This window comes from Aythya marila (assembly GCF_965140915.1).
Source record: "Aythya marila genome assembly, chromosome: Z".
NCBI lineage: Eukaryota > Metazoa > Chordata > Aves > Anseriformes > Anatidae > Aythya > Aythya marila.
In genome coordinates this window covers 34,302,882-34,323,379 of record NC_139080.1, presented here as the reverse complement: position 1 = coordinate 34,323,379, position 20,498 = coordinate 34,302,882, and the positions used below count along the sequence as shown (strand labels likewise).

General features: G+C 34.5%; 1 protein-coding gene across 9 annotated transcripts in view; it reads left to right on the top strand.

Annotated features, from left to right (window-relative positions):
• The window catches only part of NFIB (nuclear factor I B), a 188,724-nt gene that overhangs the window by 150,896 nt on the left and 17,330 nt on the right, over nt 1–20,498 (top strand). For 2 of the 9 annotated variants that reach the window (XM_082784202.1, XM_082784204.1), the window contains exons 9-11: nt 5,299–5,464; nt 9,018–9,100; nt 18,139–18,227. The exons of 1 other annotated variant lie outside the window; for it this stretch is intronic. In XM_082784202.1, coding sequence (XP_082640328.1) covers nt 5,299–5,464; nt 9,018–9,100; nt 18,139–18,227 — 338 coding nt within the window. The remainder of the gene's footprint in view (nt 1–5,298; nt 5,465–9,017; nt 9,101–18,138; nt 18,228–20,498) is intronic. 6 more of the 9 variants (XM_082784203.1, XM_082784205.1, XM_082784208.1 and 3 more) reach the window with 4 other exon arrangements.

Here is a 20,498-nt window from a genome sequence, read left to right as displayed (position 1 = left end):
TCTGAAACATCCATAACCCCCTGTAGATAATCACAGACCACAATGGCATGGGCTTTCTGACAGAATTTATCAGTTATGAACTTCAGGTTCATAGATGTGCCCAGTGGATAACTTTTAAAACAAAATATTTTGTATATGAGGAGGGGAGCAAAATATGTAGAACAGCTTCTACAGCTTCATCAGCAGAATTAATTCAATCAGTGGTCTCAAAAGTACTCTATGATGGGATTTTGGAGTGATATTCATTACCACTGGACATACATGTATAATTAAAAACCTCCAGTATAAATGTACAGGTATTTGGGAAAATCTGTGAACAGATCTGAGAGGAAGTTGACTCACTTCTGATTATAAATCAGAATTGATTTTATTCTGATAATAAATCATATATGATTTATGATATAAATATTCTGATTATAAATCAGAATACTGATTATAAAATCCTAGCAGTGAAAACAGCTGCAATAAATCCTGATTTTAAGAATGCCCATATTCATATCTGTTCAAAATTTCTGTTCAGACTTCAGACCTAAGGATTAACTGAAATTGTGTGTAGTACAGACAATCAGATATTAACTGCCTGATTATTCTACAGTAATACTACATTTATGACAGTGAATATAACCTGTGGCTCTGGGCACATAAATGGGTTAATCTGTTGTAATTCAAGATACATGTACTATGATACTAAAAATCTAGAAAATGTAACACATCTAAAAATCAAATTAGCCTCTAGTCCAACAGTAAAATTATGTTTACCTGCATAAACCGGGGCTACATTGCCATTGTAGTTGCCTCTTTCCTTCTCATTTTCAACTGCACAGCTTGTTTATCTAGTACAGCTTTCTTCCTGCAATTTGTTTGAGGTTTATGCCTCAGGCATAATAGTTCTGTATGTGAATCCATTATATAGAAATATAGATGCCCTAGTTGGTGGTAACAGTTGATTTTTCACCTGTAATGCATTAATGTGAAGAGTCTCTTCAAAGAAAATTAGAACTAAAGCCTAGAACTTGTATTAAACAAGGACAAAATTATGTTATGTTAAATGATGTGCTATAAATATTTGAACTAGTAATTTAAGTGGACACTGTTCAAATAGATATGTAGTTTATATGCTAAAATACCTTTTGACAGAACTGCAAAAGTTAAAATGGGAACAGGTCACAGAATTGTTTTCTAGCACCCAGTTTTTAATAAAATTATGAATAATGAACTTACAAGGGCTATTTCAGCACAAAGGATCTCTCATTTTTCAACAAAAGCTTAAAGTGGGACAGAGGACTTGAGATGTCCAGGAAAGCTGGTCTTCTTGAGCTTGTACCACTATCAATTTCCATGATTCACTATCTAGGTTTTTATTTTAAAAGCCTTTAGTTTTGTGTTTGCAAAGATAACTACATATGTGTGAGATGAGTATAAATCAATGCAGCAGTGTCAGTGTGAGCCTGAAGACAGGCCTAAACAATAACTCTGAGACAATTAAATTATCTGTTTATTTAAGATTATTTCATAATCTTAGGCTGCAAACTAATTACAGTAACTTAAACAACTTAAGTAACTTAAACTTATAACTGCTTCACTGTTGCTCACTGCAAGCAAGAAGGACACGTATGAATGTTCAAGAAGGTTTGTTAGGAGTAACAGAATTTGAGAGAGTACAAGGCTTTTTCAAACATTCTGTTTTCAAATATAACACACCTAAGAAACACACCGAAGTATTAAGAGAATTTCACATACGCCATTTCTCATGACAAGTTGTGGTAGATGGAAAACCTTTGTTCACACCTGAAAAATTGCTGAGCAGTTTTTTGAAGAAGAATTATATATGTAGAAGTCCTGATAGGTATTCGCTTACCTACAGCTGAGTTTAGTTTAATGTTTAAATACAAGAAGCATTTGGTATGAAAGGGAAGTTAGACATGGTGCACCAAGCTCTGTCACCTTCCTGTACTACCTTGCTTGTCAAGCAGTAGCATGTGAACAGTTACTGCAATATGCAGTACTTGACATTAATGCAAAATTTCAAATCAGATGTTTTGATACAAATGTGAAAGCAGAGATTAAGTACTTAAAAAAGGAAGGGAATAGATGTCAGAGACTACAAAAATAAAAGTCGAATAAATGATATAGTGCAGACAGAAGGTACTTAGGGAAATGTGATAATATTTAATAAGACTGTTAAGAGACAGATAAGTTATAATTCCATTTGAAATCTAAAGTACAGTCAGACTTTGAAATGTTAGCACCATACGGAGTAAACTTACTAAAGTAACAAGTTTTCCTTTTTCTTTGGAGGTTTGTTTGATTTTTTTGTTTAGAAATAACAGATCCTTGTTTCCCTGTATTATGTCTTTACTCAGTTTTGCATTTAGCACAGATACAGAACAATAGCTACCATTTAATAACATAATTTAAAAAAAAAAAAAAAGTAATAGAAACGTAGTTACTTGGGATGTCACAAACCATATCCACTAAAATTGCTAGAAAATTCCTCACAGTTTTCAGAAAGGACAGGATTTCACCCTTATTTTTGATGAAGTGGGGAGATGTACTGCACTGCTGTTTTGTAGGGAAAATACTGTTTTAAATAAGAATGGATTTTTTCTTGTAATTCAGGAAGGAAAGGGTTTGCTGTTTTGGACCATATATACATGGACTAAGCTGGAATCCATGTGAGCCATTGCATTCCTATTGACTGGGATCACTAGGGAACAGTAGAAGGTGATACATTGCTGTAAATTGTCCTGGACTCCAGCTGTGTCCATTTAATTAATTTGAGTCTGGCTTTGGAGACAGAGCTGCTTTTGGAAGCTGATGACACTGGCTGTTTTAATCCATAAATTCCTTGGAATCTTCTTTCTTAGTTTCTAATAAAAGCTGATCATTTTAGTAAGAGAATCACAGTTGTTTCTGGGGTATGCTAGCATACCACATGAACTAAGCATCCTTCTGTCACAGGACTGTGACTCCACCTGGGAGCCACCAGATGCAACTGAGACCTCCATCAGACTGCATGGATGGCATGGCTGCCCAGGAGGAGAGGGGGCTTACCGCTATGGCAGGCTTCCCAGAAACATACCAAAGGTCCAGTCCAAAGCAGAGCAAGTTGTGTAATTCTTAGAGATTTTATGAATTTGTCAGTTAACATTTTCACTTTCTTCTAAGGCAAGTAGAGACAGAATTCTGGTCAATAAGACCCCTAGTTTTAGGGGTGTCACGTGTTTAAAATAGAGCCCATAAGATAAAAAATCCCTAAACCACTGCTATGATGGATCTCAAAGAAATAAACATATTGGCACTTAATTTTTAAGTATTTGCTGTAATATAAAGATTTAATTTGTAGCAGATATTGAATAAATTTTTAGAGCACGTTTTTTCTATTCTCTAGAAGTTGTTTTTTGTATATTCTGCCACATCTCATTTTCATTTCAAGTGTATATAACAAAAGAAAATATATGTAATTATTAAGTTTCACCCAGTGAATAAAACTGTTGGTAACATACCAGTTATCTAGAAATTTAAAATGTGAAATTATTGACATTCCTTTGAATCAGTGTTGCTTTCTTATTTTGAAACTTCTTTGACAGATGACTCTCATTCACCCACCCATTATGAAAATCCTAGTAATAACTTTTCAATTTAAGCAATTAGGAACATTAATGAAAAGTGGTAAATACCATCCAATTCATATATTTACATGATCTTGGAACTGCATGGCTCCTTTGAGCCACCTCATAGTTGTGTTTTGGAGGCAATTTTTTTCATTTTGTAGTAGTAGAATTAGATTAATTTGGGAGTAGTTTGTTGGCCCTTTCTCATTCATACCCAGTTTAGTTTATTTTTAATTTATTATTATTACTCATAAATCATTATCGTTTTATAGGGGAAATTAATCTGCTAATCACTCAATGTTCCTGTGAATAGAGGATTGGTCTCCATTTGTGCTTATGCCAGTGTTTTCTTCTACTTTACTTTTAGATGTTCTAAAGAATGAGGCTCTGTCTCCTTTGGGGGCATTTGCAAAGTCTAATAGATCATACTGCCAGGAAGTTTTTCCTGTTATTCATTTTAAATTTCCTCCTTCTCCCTTTCATTCCATTACTCCTGGTTTATACTTCCTGTTCTTTTCAAATAATTCCTTCCTCTTCTGTGTGTTTATACTCTACACGTACTTGCAGTAATCATCTCAGCTAACAGTTATTATTTCATTATTATAGCCATGCTTACCTCTTTTAACCTTTCCTTGAATCAGTTGAATCAAGTTCTTTATCAGTCCATTTCTTTTCTGAGTTATCTCAAATTTGAAAATATCCTTCTGATAATAAGATTCCCAGTAATTTTCATTTTGTTTGTCTGTATTTAAAAAAACCTATCATTCACAGAGCACACAGTTTAAAACAAAAGTTTTCAGGTACGACTAAAAATACTAGATTACTTGCTGATTTTAGCTACAAGTTATTTACCACCGGAGTGTTTACTGTACTGCAGAATGTCTAAGGCATGTTCAAACGTTGTATAAATATATACATTTAGCAGTGAACATTGCCAAATTCAGACATGCCTATATGCAGAAGGTAAAATATTACCCTAATGACCTGTACCATAAAGTCACATGCAGACCTCCTTTTGTACATACTGTGAATTGATCTCTGAAAGAGGCGGCTTTGTCGACTACAGCCTGAACTTGCAAAGTTTCCATTGTGACACACTTCTGTGTAGGATGCTTTTTGATAGGTGGCTTTTGGCCAGAGGTTATGATGTATGCAATACAGTGAGTTGTATCCTAACCCTCTCCCCTACTCTCAAAAGTGAATTATTAGTTAGCCTTCCAGTATGTATAATCTCTGTGGACAACTGTGGTCAAGTCTTGGTTACTCTCCAAGCCAGGGTGGTATGGCATGTGAAAATAGAGGTTTTGCATCATTCATTTGCTCTTAGTTAGTACATCATGGCCTATGCCTGCTCAATTTAATCCTGCTGTCATGGGACTTAGTATGGTTGACAGCCACTGTATGAACAGCAACTATATTTTGAAATGGTCAGATATATTCTGCATCCAGAGAGAAAGAAAACTCACCAAAAGGTACTGCTTTTATGTACATAATACCTATCTGTGGAGGGCTCTGCTGCATAATGAAAAGATCTCATAGAAGTACATAGATTTGTTAAAAAAGCACATTCCAGCAAATAGGTACTACAGTGATGGGCATTCTGAAAAACCCTAAGATAGGTGGGTAGGTTCCTTAAACACAATATGTTTGTTTCACAAGGAATTCTTTTGGTTTTGTTTTGTAGCCTAACAGCAGTGGTCAAGTAGTAGGGAAAGTGCCTGGCCATTTTACTCCAGTTTTGGCACCCTCTCCCCATCACAGTGCGGTGCGACCTGTGACCCTGACCATGACAGATACTAAACCCATCACTACATCCACTGAAGGTGAGGCATCTTCACCTACAGCAACCAGTAAGTATTTCTCTAGGAAACAAAAAATGTCCATCAAAGATTCAATCTACCAAATTGAGGCCAGAAAAAGGTGCCTTTTCCTACTATTTGACCAAGAGAATGCTCATCATTTACATGGAGAGCAAATATGTGATCCAACTGCAAGCTTTTCCTCTCCAAATTATGACTAATGTTATCATGTTACATGAATAAATACTTGTGACATGACAACCAAAATGAAAGGGAAAAGTCTGCGTATTTGACCACTATTCAAGAAAAAGAAAACATGATCTTTCATCTAAGGTGGACGTTGTAAAGACATTGAGAAGCACACCGAGACAGAAAGGTATTACAATGACCCACAGATGGAATTCCAAACAGAGATTGGATAATTTGCTCCTCAATGAGCTTTCCTACAGAAATCAAGCCTTATTTCAATGCATACTGAATCCGAGCTATGACAATTGCAAGCTGATATAGGTTGTGTCATTGTTAGCAAAAATAAATGATGTGGCAAAAGAAAAATTTAATTCCTTGTCATTTTTGCACTGGATGGTATATTCACTGATCTTTTACTTATTTATTTATTTATTAATATTAAATAAAAAAAAAAAAGAGCTTTAAATTTTTAAGCTCTGTTACTGTAAGTTCAAGACCATATTATTTATCCTATCTTTGTCAATGGAACTGCAATTTTGGACATACGAACAAAGATATAGTTAGACATAGGGTAACTTTTTCTCTTTTAATTATTCATCTTATGCTCAATGATGCATCAGGCTGTCTTTTCATAATCTTCTCCATATCTGTTGTCTTTGAACTTTTATTTTGACTGGAGATGTGTTGCCAGTATTTATCAGATGTGAAGATTTTTAGGAGACACTTCTGATCATATGATTCGGTGGACAAGGATCATATGATTTGGAAGAAAAGTCACCATTCATTAATAATATGAATGTCCTTAGCATCCATTACATTTAAATGACTCACTTTAGAATCATTTAGTGTTTGAACTGTGAATCTAGTTCCTAACTTTTGGATTGCCATTAACTGAGACCATAAACATTTTTATTTTATTTTTAAGTATATATACTATTTTCAACCATCTGATTAGAACAGGAAGCAAAGATGAGACTTAATGCATATGTGTTCAAGATTTAAAGTTAAACTGGTTATGTGTTTATTATAAAAGGTTAGAAGTAACTTCTGTACAAATTACTGCTTAATTATAAAAATACATAGATAGATTTGTGGAAGTGTTTTATCTGTTCTTTTAGTATAGCAGAAAATTTGTTACAGGGTTAAGTGGTACAATGTCCCCTGTCTGGTGGCATTGGTGCAGTTCTTGTACTTCTTGAGAAGAGTTAGTTTTAACAGCAAACCTTAAGAAATTTAGAAGCTGTTGCTCTAAATTTTTGGTCTAGAATAGGTGAGAAAATCAAATTCATGCATAGTTTCAAATATTCATGATTTCAACCTTTTTCCTGTTTGACACGAGTGTGCCTGACCCAAATATATGCCTCAGATGAGGTCAGAGTCTCCAATACAAATGGTAAAAAGAACAAATACTGTGTCAAGTCTGCACTGGGATGCTGGCTGGTAATCTGACTATATTACTGATTACTACGGGAAAGCAAAGCTAATCTGTTCATTAATTATTGTCCCACTAGTAATGGGAAAATTTGGACTATATTTTCAAATGAAGTTGTCATTCAGTTTCTTTTGAATTTCATTGGAACTTAGGCACTGAAATTACCCTGTGAACCTTAGAAAATCTCTGCTTCAGTATTTGAAATAATGCTTCCATGTTATATTTGAATCTTCATGCTTCCACAGAAGTACCTAAGCAACTTTTTGCCTAACGATCCAATGTCTGCCACTAGAGCATGCAAATAATAATAAGAAAAAAAAACTGTAGAATTTTAAATAGAATGTGCCAATTCTGCACAAAATGGCATATAAATGCTACATGTTCAGCATGCTGTGCTTCTGAGAGCAGTGCAGTTGTGCACCTACCTTGTAAAACCTTTTAAAACTGGGTTGATGACTTGGGTTGAAGGGAAAAGTTCTCTTGGCTTGCTGATGAAGAAAATTGCATAAATGAGGGATCACACGCTACTAATACATAAATTATATATGAATCTATACAGATCACATCAATCTTAATACACCTGCCACAGGAAGTATTAATATGCTAAATTGTTTTAAGGCATAATTTTACTTTTATTTGCAAAAACTTATTAATTGATCAAAACATATATGAAATATATGCTTGCCCAACAAGTTATCATTATTATTCAGTCTGATGAGACTAAAATGACAAATGATTAGCACTGCTTTTCATTCTGAAATGTAACAGCAGAATTATTTTAAATGAGAACAGCAAATTTTGATAATATTTGGGAAGCCTTGTGGTTTCCACCATAAATTCTTTCTACTATCTGATTCATTATTTTTATGGTAGTTTTTCAATAAAGTTTTTAAATAAAGCCTTTTTATTACTGAAAGACAGTACCATTATTATTTTTAAACAGATGTAATTTGCTTATATATGCAATATGACTGTAATATTAATGGAAATATTTAGTAACTACTCTCATCTAGGTCCTCACTGGTTTGTCTGTTCAGTTTTATTAGTTATGCTTTGTCTGCTAGCAAGTTTCCAAGCAATGATGCTGCAAGTCGCAGAGTGGACATCTCCACACCAGAGTGGAGTAAAATCACATACCCCGTTTCATAAGTGCCACCAAAAGCCATGAGAAGGCCACTGCCTTCAGGGATTACCAACAGAAACCAGAGAGGAATGTGACCTACAGATGAAGGATCCATATTGTGTAACTAATCCCAGCATCGCCTACATCCTCTTACACCTCAGAAGTGGATTTCTTTAAGTTTCTGTAGCAGAGAAGCAAGAGACTTCCCTAAATTGTCCCCCATCTGCAAAAATGTTGTTCCCTGATGCATAACGGAGATGAATATTTAATATTATCTTGCACAGTAAAAGTTAGCTCTCACTCATGAAAATACTGATCACATTATGTCCTTTGTCCAAAGGACTCTAAAGAATAATGTCATGCTACCCCACTATCTGAACTTCTATTTTTTGTTGTTCTCTTAAAACTTCATGATGGGCATTCACAACAGCAAGACTGTGTGGACTAATATTTCCTTATTCTTTTCTCACAACATAGTAATCCCAATGATTTAATCACTGCCTTAGACAGTTGTCATGCAAATGAGAATCAGCCTTGTAATTCTTTCAGAAACATACTTCATTTAATTACTTATATATATATATATGTTAAGCAGAAAAAATTTTTTATAACGGGAATGAACACTGTGATTTCTACATGCAGTTTCCATTGACATTTATAGGAATTTTCACGTGCCTTTCTGACTTTGGCCCAACTTTTCTTTTGCATTCTATTAAAGCTTAAATTAAGAAAAAACAGACACATCCTATATTTTGCATAATCATAACTCTGGATCTCTCATATTTGTACTGTACCTGCACAGGGTAATAGTTATGATAGGTCGGTATTTTTATCAATCTGTTCTGTTCTTCCTTAATCAGCCTACACAGCCTCAGGCACATCCCAAGCCAATCGATATGTGGGACTAAGCCCAAGAGACCCATCCTTCCTACACCAGCAACAGGTGGGCAAGTTTCACATAGGTGTAACGATATAGAGAAGCTTTATATATTCTTTCTACATGTTGCCACTGTTATCTTGGATTAGAATAAGATCTTAAAGGTTTTAGTATTTGTCATCTGAAGATGCAGTTTACTCCAACCAAAACTGAATCATTTAAGAAACATGAATTTAGCATATACTTTATTTATTGGAATTGTGACATCTTAAGGAACTTTTTATCATATTTATTCCAATTGCTCCATTTTTCAAGAGCTCATACATGTAAACTTTAGCAAGACTGTGTGGACTAGTATTTCCTTATTCTTTTCTCACAACATAGTAATCCCAATTTTAGGAGTGAGAATGAGGTCTATAAGGAAAAAATAAACATTTCAAAATAAATTAAGCAAAATTTCTAAAGGGAAATGTCCAACTTAAAATTCTCAAGCTATATTTTTTACAGATGTTTAGAAAAAAATCTATTTTATTTCTAGGAAATTAGTTATAAAACCAAATTCTCAGCGCAACACATCACCATTTCTAGTGTAATAGGCGTACATTGGTCTGCTGATCTCAAACATGATAAAAACATATTTCTAATTTTTTACATCATTTATGTTTCAAGCAGCATTTTAAATTTCACATCTCATTAATGCTGTAAATTTAATGCAAATGAAGTGTTTACCCAAACTGTGAAAATATGCAGCCGAGATTAATGATGGTTTACAAACAAATTATCTGTAACCAATAGCAAGTCCATGCACATACAGAAAACCTATGTTGCTAGTAACAGGAATATATTTGGGATCTTCAGAAATTTAACATATTTTATGACGTGTTTTTGTGTCACTCCTAGATCTTAACAGTAGAGTAGTTTGAAATTAACAGTGTGTAAGGAAAAAAATATGGCAGTAACAAAGGGGCTGTTAAATAGTCCTCAATATTTATTGTACTGTATATTTTTCTCAGTCTCAGGTTCCTGTCAACTGCTGGTACACATGCCTGTTTCATTTTTGAGTAAAACCTAGCTTTTCTTGGTTTGCCATGATATAGCTGATGTGTGCTTCGTCTGGAACTCCCTATCCCTACCCACTCCCATGACAAGGTGGCAGTATGGCCGTTTTAAAGGTCACACATGCAGAGTTCAGAGAAAATCATAAAGATGATAGCTTAAAGATAGCTGACACTTTGCCAACTTTTTTTAACCACTGAGACCTAACTGGAAACATCTGTCCACATTTATGAAAATACCAAATGACAATTAGTGGTTTTGCCAGCCATTGATTTTTCAGTAATTTTTCTGTTTTTTTTTTTTTTTTTTTTTTTTTTTTGTGTGTGTTTTTGTTTTTGTCTTTTTTTTTTTTTTTTTTTTGTTAGCCTCTCAAAGGTTTTTGTATTATGAAATGTGTTATAATTACTATAACATGGCTCTTATTGACAGATATATAATATCACAAAATATAATTTATTGTATCTTGAAATATACCTAAGATCTCTCTTTTTAAGCAGTGCAATGTAGCTTCTGGATTATTTTTTTCCCATGTGATGTCTTAAGCAGTATCCTTTGAAAATTGTGACATCCAGTTAATTTATGGATGTGAGAAAAAAAAATAAAAATTTTTCACTACATGTGTATGGACACGTTTTTTCCCCCTAAAAATTGCTATTGCTTAAACCCACTCTACCTTTTTCCAAGTTCATCAAAAGAGTTACAAACTTCTTGCATGCCCAGAAGTTAGCAGAAACACATTTAATTTTCTCTTGGCTGAGTTCATAACACATACATTATATAATGCTTATTTCATGCATCTCCTATATATTTTTGCCTTGCATAGAATGAAATAAATCTGGAGATTTTAGCGGTGTCATAGGAACATAAAAGTAAGAGGGACCTCAGGGACCATCACAGTCTTTGGTGTTTACATGCACCATGTCTTATATTCCCTTTCATGGTGAAATGTGTGGCCAGATGGTGTAGGTGAAAGGGGAAAATAAATTAGGTCTTGCATACATTTCATAAACAGAAAAATTCTTCAATGCCACTGTGCAAAACCAGAGTTCTGCCTTCTGAAGCACATAGCTTCATATTCTAGTTATATTAATTGAGACATATAGTAAATTGAAAAATTGTGCCATGTTTTTCTTTTTGTTGCGAATTTTTTTATTATTTTCTTACTTATGCAATGAATATATATGTACGCTTGCCTGAGTGTGTTTGATGTGTGTGTGTGTGAATTGTTACACAAGTAATATGTATAAAATTAGGGAATAGTGTGTACTGTTTTAAACTATCTGAAGGAACAATAAACTTTAATAACAAAGCTTTTTCAAGTGGGTAAATACAAACATGTAAGTGCAAATATATGTTTCTAATAAATTAGTCACCTTTACCCACTTAAATGATAAAGAGATTTCAGAGGTGATGGTGCCATATATGTTTATTACCCAGAAACTGAGGTTGAGCACTGAAATTGTCTAAACAACTTCAATGGAGTAAAGGTTATCCTTTGGTAAGGCAGAAATTAGATTGATTTACTGTGTCCTTTCATTACTTTACAACAATTTAAGAGACCACTCTTCTTGTGGCAGGTTTTAAATGCATTTGCTTTAAAGCAGCTCGTGATGAATGGAAAGGAAAATCAAGGGGTACATGAAATAAAGACAATCAATCATTCTGTGTTAGCTGAGAGAAATTCTAAATTAGAAAGCCAATGGTTTTAGTTCCAGAAAGGTCCTTTAAACATTCACTGTACCCTGTAATGTACATTGACCCTTCAAGAATAAATATTGTCACTGCTACATTTTTTACTTAATTGGAGGAGTCTTTATGAAGATTTATTTTTTTTTGGTTATGAGAAATATTGGCATGTACTGTTGAATACATTTCTGTTGTTGTTAAATAGAGCCAGGATATAGCCTACTTAAGGTACAGGAATCACAATAAATTCAAAAGTTACATCTACAGTTTGTAACGTGTACTTAACACAAAGTCTTATGGCAAAGTGATAGTTTGCTAGAACTTCCAATAAACAATTTATAGCATAACCTGCCTGGAATATTCACATTTAGATGGGAAGCGCTAAATAAAATTTTGAAAGACAATCCACAATTGCATTTAAGGGAACAGTTTGGATACAGCGAAAAATATTCTGTTGCATGCGTTACTTAGCATGCTGTGTTGATAGTTAGGAAGACAAGGCTTTAATGAGGAATTATAATAATGCAGACTGATTTCAGCTCTAACTGCTGGTAGGTCTTCCTGTTACCTGACTTGAAATGCCAGGTATTTCTATACTCTGACATTAACAGTTACTAAACAAATTTCTTGCTTGAGTGGCAGCTAGAGAGTCACATATGTCTTAGCATTTTATTGTAAAAAATCATGTCACGACAGCTCCCCTGAAATTCCTATTATAAATCACTAATGACCACTTGGGTTGCTTTACTCAACTCAGCAACAGCTTCTGAATATTTTTAAGTGTTATTAATGCCACTGCAGGAAGGGAACTATAGGGAGAGGAAAGGGAAGTGATAGGAACTAGTACCTGATTGAGACTGTTTTGCTTAATTTTGCTTTTGATGGTTGGTGGGGCTATTTTATGAAGTTGAATGTAGTGCCTGGTGCTCATTATCCATGCTGAAAAACATCTTAACTGAACTATGCATAAAAGAAAGGTGAGGTAATCTTCATAATGGTAGGGAACACCTTCCTCACCCCCATCCTCCACTCCCCCACACTTTTGCTCACAGTTTATCTATGCATCTACACTGAAGATCTATGGTTTCTAAGACTATATTAGAGGAAGAAGCAACAAATTGTAACTTCATCAAATTCAACTTTTTACAAGTTGTGTCTCTATTCTTGTGGCTATATGATTTTGATATAGAGATCATTAGTTCAGTAACAAAAATCTTAATGAGAAGAATTCTCCTGGTTATGACATTTTTATAGCTTTGTGTTACTGTTCTCAATTTTGTGAACTTATTAGGTTCTTGAAATTATACATGTTTACATACAGATTAATATTGTTTCTGTCTCTAAAGTTAGGATGTTACTAGAAATAGTAGTTACGGACTTTACCTGTGAAAACCATATGAAAAGATGGATGGATGGGTAGATAGACAGACAGACATTTGTGTTTATTGGAAGTACAGATAAGTATGTTCACAAATAATTTTTCACAAATAATTTTTTTTTTTTTTTTTTTTCTGAAATGTAGCTGTTGGGTTTTATTTTGTGACCCTTTATCTAATTTTAATGAACTCTGGAGGCTGTTATGGGTGATTGTGGTTCTATTTTACATTAGGAAATATAGATAAACAGGTTAGTTATTAAGGTCTGTGAAAACAGACTCTAAAATGTTACTGTCTGTTACAAACACCGTGATAGCTAATGCTGGCCCAATTGTCAAGGAACTAATAAACTCCTCAAGCCCATGCACTAATTAGTACAATGGCATGGTTTCTGATAGAGATTGAAGTTTCTGGGTGTGCTATATGTTATGCATGATTGTCACACAGCTTTGACATTTATGAGTGAAACATTTGCAATATATATAATAATAAGAAACACTTCAGGTCTCTAAAAAGCTGTTTTCTACTGCCAGAGTAGCCTGCCTTTTTGGTAGGAAGTTGTTCTTACCAGATGCATCCTTTAGTTACTGAATCCCACAGTTCTAAATGGAATTCTCTTCATACTATTCATCATGGAAGTTGTAAACTCAAAGGTCCACTGAAAACAGAGTATCTGTTTTTAAAATGTTTTGGGTGGATGTTACTTTTGCTTTCAGCAGAGGGCTGAAAGAAGAACACAAGTGGACTCTTAAACAGAACTTCTCAGCAAAGCCAGGAAACAGGTTATCAACACTTAAGCTGTTCTTATTGTGTCCCTTATCATAATTGACAGTTTGACGTAAAACTTGGTCACATGACCACCAGGGAGGTATGTAAATGGATAAGAGGTCATTTTTCACATATGCTTGCTGAAAAGGAAACACATTTAAAGGAAGTTTCAGTAAAAACAATGACAATATGCAAATGTTCATTTTTATGTTGGCTTTTTTTTTTTTTTTTTTAAACTAATAAAAACTATAGCAGCGTCTCCAGTTACACTTTCTACAATACTTATTTACTTTCTCTAGTGATTACAGGAGCTTGGAATGAACATTTTTCTTTGATGGTTCACCTTTTCAATAGGAGAATACAAAACCTGCTTAAATATTAACCCCTAAAATTATTCAGTCTATGCTTAAAGTTTGAGCTGTTGACTATGGGATCATAATGTACATAGGATTTGCATACTTAAAACTCTGCAGGGTAGTTGTACTTGGAAGCTGCCCAATTTAAACTGAAAGGGTGGTTATAGCAAAGTCTGTCTCTTGGCTAGAGCTTCACATCAGTATGTCTCAAAGCACTGGAAAGTGCAAAACAAAATCACTCCTCTGGCATTTTACAGAGGGCAAAACAGCAGTAGGGGGGTGGGATGACTTTCAGCCAAGTGGCAGAGTTAGGAGAAGCACTTGTTCTATTGCTGTGCTGTTGCGTGGACCTTTGGCTCCTGCCCATGATACTGCTAAGGTGGGTAAGGGAGTAGCAATGTCTTCTATAAATGCAAGAAATACTTGCATGCCACGTAGTTGTTAGTGCAGACTTTGAGCTCCCTGCTACTTTGTAAGTAACGATGTATCCCAGGGTGAGAAACTGCTGCAGCTCCACACATTGGGGAAAGGTTAGGCTGCATGTGAGGTTTCCAGGTCTACTGCAAAGCTGGACATCCTTTTACTCCTCAGCATACAGATCCATGTTCTTTCTTCTCTATGGTTAGGTGAGAGAAAAATAAAAAGTCATTGACAATGTTTTGTGGATAGAAGGTGTTATTGTTGCTTGCCTGTCTGAAAATGGGAAAGCCGTGGGACTGAAGTGAAGGCCACTTCCAGAGGTCTTCTACAAAAGACTTTTTACCATGCCACATGCAAAATCAGGTCATTTATTTTGCATCCACAGTATATTTTTGAGAAAGTTAGTGTTTTTCAGTATTTATTAACTGTCTCATGGGGACTATTTCCTAAGTCCCTCTACTGAGAAATCTAAGTTTTCTAAAGTTACCTGCAAGTAGTTTCCTGCCTCTCCCTTTCGCATTTCCTGCACCAAAACTCTTTTAGGTGGATAATTGTAGATGAGCCTGAATGTGCCTTCTCATCTCCAGCTAACACTGTGGCATACTTTTAGAGGTCACCCAAGTTATTCTGAGGACTACATCTGGCCAGAAAGCTTTCAGTATGACTCCAGACAACACATAGCATTCAAAATACTGTACTGAATTGCCCTACATCCTTCCAAAGCTAGGTACTTGAGACAGATCTATGCTCCCAGGCTTTCCCTACTGTGCTGCCTGGACGTCCTCCAAAAGCAGCCTTCCAGGTGCAGTTGTAAGTAGATGTCTTCTTCTATCACATGGAGCCAGAGCTCATAGAGGTCTTTTAAGCTTTTCCAGCCTTTTTACACAGAAAGCACTCAACACACGTGAGAGATGCAGATGTAGTCTGTGAAAGAGATATGTCCAAATACTTTCAAATTTATATTTCTAAATCCTGGCCTGTTTTCTTAGACATCCTGGTCTCCAAACAGGAGTGATTTGTGAGAGGAAACTTTATTTGATGGTGGAAAAAAAGATTTTCCTGGCAGGTCACCTTTTAGAGACAACATGGCAGCTATGTAAGCTGGCAGAAAAATGCAGAGCAATAGTTTTTAACACAGGGAAGATGGTTTACAGTGCAACTGATGCAGTCCTAGGCTTGTCATAGAAGTGGTTATCAGGCAGACCTGCAGTGGTTTGTGTCATTTTCAGCACCACAAGAAGACACCACTGGTTCAGTGAATAGTGCTTCACTTACAATAACTGTAGATTTGGCCCAGCATAAATCTTCATATACATGTGCATATAATGGGTCTACAGCATGTATAAAAGGTGTATGTTCTATAATTACCATGTCAGGATTTAGTTGTATAAGTATTGCAGCATATATGACTTTACATTATATGAACTATGTTATTTCTAACATTTATGAAATAGATTTAAAATGACATCCTGGATCTTTTGTTGTTGTTGTTGTTGTTGTTTGTTTTTGTTTTTGTTTTTGATAACTTTAATATATTAACTGTACATATGAAAAGTTTTCATTCCGACTGTGGGCAGAATATCACAGTTTAGTGTAGTAGCTGATTTTACTAAAATGTAATGTAAACTGTTTTCCCCATATGGCAAATGCAACCAGATTCTATTGCAAACTAATTGCCATGTTTCTGAGCTAGACCTAAGGGCAAAAAATGATTTGGTAACACTGAGTTTGGGATTTTAGTCTTCTTTATGCTTATAATCCTGAAGAGTTTTTATTTGTAGATTTTATTTATATATACATATATATATATATATATGCACATATATATATTATGAAAGAATAAGAGGTGTATGTATTTTTTACTTTTTCAGGCTTATATTTCAGCTTGAAATGACTTTTTATAGTTAAGTTATAAAGCTTTAAAATGTGCTTCTGTAATGAAGTTTATCATATTCTTAAGCATTATAACAAAAATACAGCTTCTGTACAAGTAACTGAGGTGACATTTTACTACATCTTCAATATTAAAATTTGGTTTACAATACGGTTTTGCATAGTGAATAAACCAAACATTTACTTACTCCTTTCTTTAAACTTATTTATTGTATTATTCACAGTTACCTCTAGCAAACTTTCTGCATGCATATTTCCTTTTCTGGTTAATTTCATGTGGTTTAGTCATGCTTTTAATGGCCTTTAGAAGGTCCCTTAGAGTTCTTTAGATAACAAACAAGTAACAATCCCTATGAAAACAACAGAGGCTAACATTTCCATTTCTCAGACCTTAACAGCAGGAAGCTTATGAGTGTAACAGCCAGACAGGGTCAGGTTTGCAATATTGTCTTGTCCCTAGCATTTGTATTTTTCAGGAAAAGGCTGCAATTAACTGTGCTCCTGTGAAAATATTGTAGTTTCTTTGCTGTAGCTTGTGCTGTCTGAAGACTGTGAATATGAATAGAGAAAACCAGAATGCACTGAATGTAATTAAACTCAGAAACAACGTTATCTTCAATTCAGAGTTCTGTATCATACATAATGGTACAGCAATTTATATACAGCATGACTATACAGAGGTTAAATTGTATGCTTGCTTTGCAAGCCAGATAAGTTCACTTTCTTAAACTTAAAAATAAGTCGTATATCTTTTCAATAAATCTGCTAACACTACAGAGCAGCTGTTACACAAGCAAAGCTATAACAGGGTTGCTAGAACAATCCATGAGAAGAACTGATGATTTGAAGATCTGGGAAGAATTTGTTTCAGCTTACATTTAGTACATTCTTCGTTTTACTAAAAAGCAATAAAGTTTTTTAAATGTTATTATTCTGAGCCTAAACCAAGATTAGATTATTTTATCACCTCTTGCTAAGTAATACTGCTTTCTGTAACACTAAATTAATAAAATTCAATTACAAAATACCTTTACCCTTCTTAAATAGCAAGATAAGGACATACAGTTTGTTTAATTTGGACAATATTTCTATAAATTGCATGTCTTCTATGTTTCACAAAATGCATGCTACAAGATATTTACTATATTAGACCTTTATTTAATACACAATTTAGAGCATTGCTTAAAGAAAACAGCATTTATATTTTCTTTCTTAAAATATTTCACTATTGAATATTAACATTTCCTTTTATTCCAGCTCAATTTGTAATCTAATAATGGCTAATTGTTATGTGCTAAACACTAGTTACTCTTTTACGCTTTATTAATAGAGGAGCATATTAAAATAGCATTATCTTAAGCAAATCTATAGGCATTTATTTTTAGAGTAAGTTATTTTTGTTTGTTTTCCTTTTTTTTTTTTTTTTAAGTTTCTTCTTGGGAAAGTAAGGCTTTTGCCATGTACAATACTATTTTGCATGTATTCATTTAAATACTAAAAACTGTAGTACTGCTCGATCCATATCTGACTGCTAGGTTTCAATTGACAGCTGAGGATTTGTGACTGGACCATGAATCAAAACGGCAGGCATTTATACCCCAGTGCCAGTGAGGATACATTGGGAATTACTTGGCAAAGGTAACATTTTAATTATTTCCCCTACACCACATTAAAAATTTACATTGAGCTACAATATCTGTTTTAGCGGGCCTCCAGAGGAATATGTGACAGAATCTGATCAAAATGTGTGTAATATTTCTCCAGTACACATTTAGATTATCTTTAATGTAAGTTGAATTTAGGAGCTACTCTAATTAAGCACCTGGAATGACGATGTTGTGCTGTCAAATGCGATGTGTTTACAAATTTAAGAGAATACTGATTTTAGGTTTTAAAAATGAAAATGTCACTTGCAGAATTAAACATCGTATTTCAGGGGACTTACTGGCTAATACAAAGAAAATGGTGCTGTGAGAGGTGGTGGTTTTGAGCAACGAATAACCATAGTATTAACAGAGACATTTGTGACTAATAAGCCCGTGTAGATTTAGGTCACTAACGTACATGAAGGTAAGATATAAACCATCATATTTCTAAACTAAATACCAAAATAATTAGGAAACGTTTTCACAAAAGACAGTTTATTTTGTGTGCAAAAACAAAAAAGCAAACAAAAATATAGAAAGCAAAAAGAAGCCCACCCCCAAAATGGGTGAAAAAATACCTTCCTCCCCACTCCTCAGCAAATCCCACAGCTTTTGGTACATTAATCCATTACTTGTTATTATCCTTTACATCTGTTGGCATATAATGAATTATGGTAACAGTAGGGGTGTGTGTATCTAAATAGATGTGTAAACAAATCAGCATAATTGTGATATATCTGATTCCCTCCTCTTTCATGTGCAGGATTATCTACAACAATTAATGGGGGTCATTCGTGTAAAGCACACAGGTTGGGAGCCTGTCAAATGTAGCTACTCAATCTCAAGATAATTTTAAATACTTCTTAGGCATTTGAGTACATACATGTATGACAGTATAGGCACTAGGCACTTACACTCTGTGTAAGCATGTATGTAAGTGTGAGTGTGTATATGTATATATAGAATGCTTTTTAATGTACTATATTATGCTATGGATTTCTAGAAGTTTGGGGGTTTTTTGAGTATCAGCTTGGAAGGGTAATTACAAAATTTGAAAAGTAGTGCTGCTTACAAATCTCAGCTTGAAATGCTTTAAATATTGTTGTTTTGCTTTCTGCAGTTTTTCTGATATAATGTTTATCTGGAAAATTTTTGTGCGAAAGCAAGGTGTAGTTATTTCTTCCATAATAATAGATAATATCACAAAGGCACAATGGAAAATTAACTAATGGATTCACCTCACCTCCTCAAGGGCTATGATTCCCGTTACAACCCCCATCATGCAATAACTGCCACAGTTTTCAATGTACTGTCACGAGTGAATCCGAACTGAGCTAGTGTAGCATGGGGTTGGCAGTGGTGGTGATTTATTCCTCCCCTACAAAGGATGTTTTTATTCTACTGGTCATTGACAGGCATTAGCAAATTATCACACAACTGCCTACGTAGGAATATTTTTGAATAGTTTAAATCAGTCATCACTCATGACCTCTTTAAGCAATGACAGTTTATATCAGCTGAAGCCCTGTCCTGGTGTTTGGTGAATTGTTTTTTTTTTTTTTTTTTTTTTTTTTTTTTCCGGTACCTATCACTCACAACCTGGGGGAGTAATTTATGAAAAGAAAGGAAAATAGGGGAAAATTTCACAGATGATGATCAAGGAAACTTTGGTGATGAATGCAGGCACATTCTATTACTTGTTCATCTTTATATGTAAAACTGGTTTGCAGGTAGCTCCTGGAGTGCTATTTGCCAGTTTGGCCCTACCAGTGGACACAAGTTCTGCCAGGTGAGCTTGGGCACAAATTGGTGCTTGCATGGGCACCTCTTGACGTGCCTGGGCCATACATATTTGGCCTAGAATTAAGCACAGCGTTGGAGGACAAAGAAACTTCCTGTAGTTCTCCCTAAGTAGACAGCTTTAGGATTTGGGCTTTGGAATATAGAATTATTGAAATCCCCATGTAAGTGGGGATCTAAGAACAGAAATGATATCTGAGTAGAACAAGGGGCAGTGAGCCTTTCTAACACTAAAACTAGTAAGCACTGGAAAAAAAAAAAAAAAAAGGATAAGAATCCATTGCAAAAGGAATTGCTGCTCACTGTCAGAGAGAGAGCAGCAATTTGACTGTCCATACAGTCAAATTTTCTCCCACAAAATTGCTTGACAAATGTTTGATTGTGTGAATTTGTCAAATCTGCAGTACTTTTTTTGATGGTACTCAGTCTGACCTTTTATAGCAAGCTTTTGTCGTTATTTTAA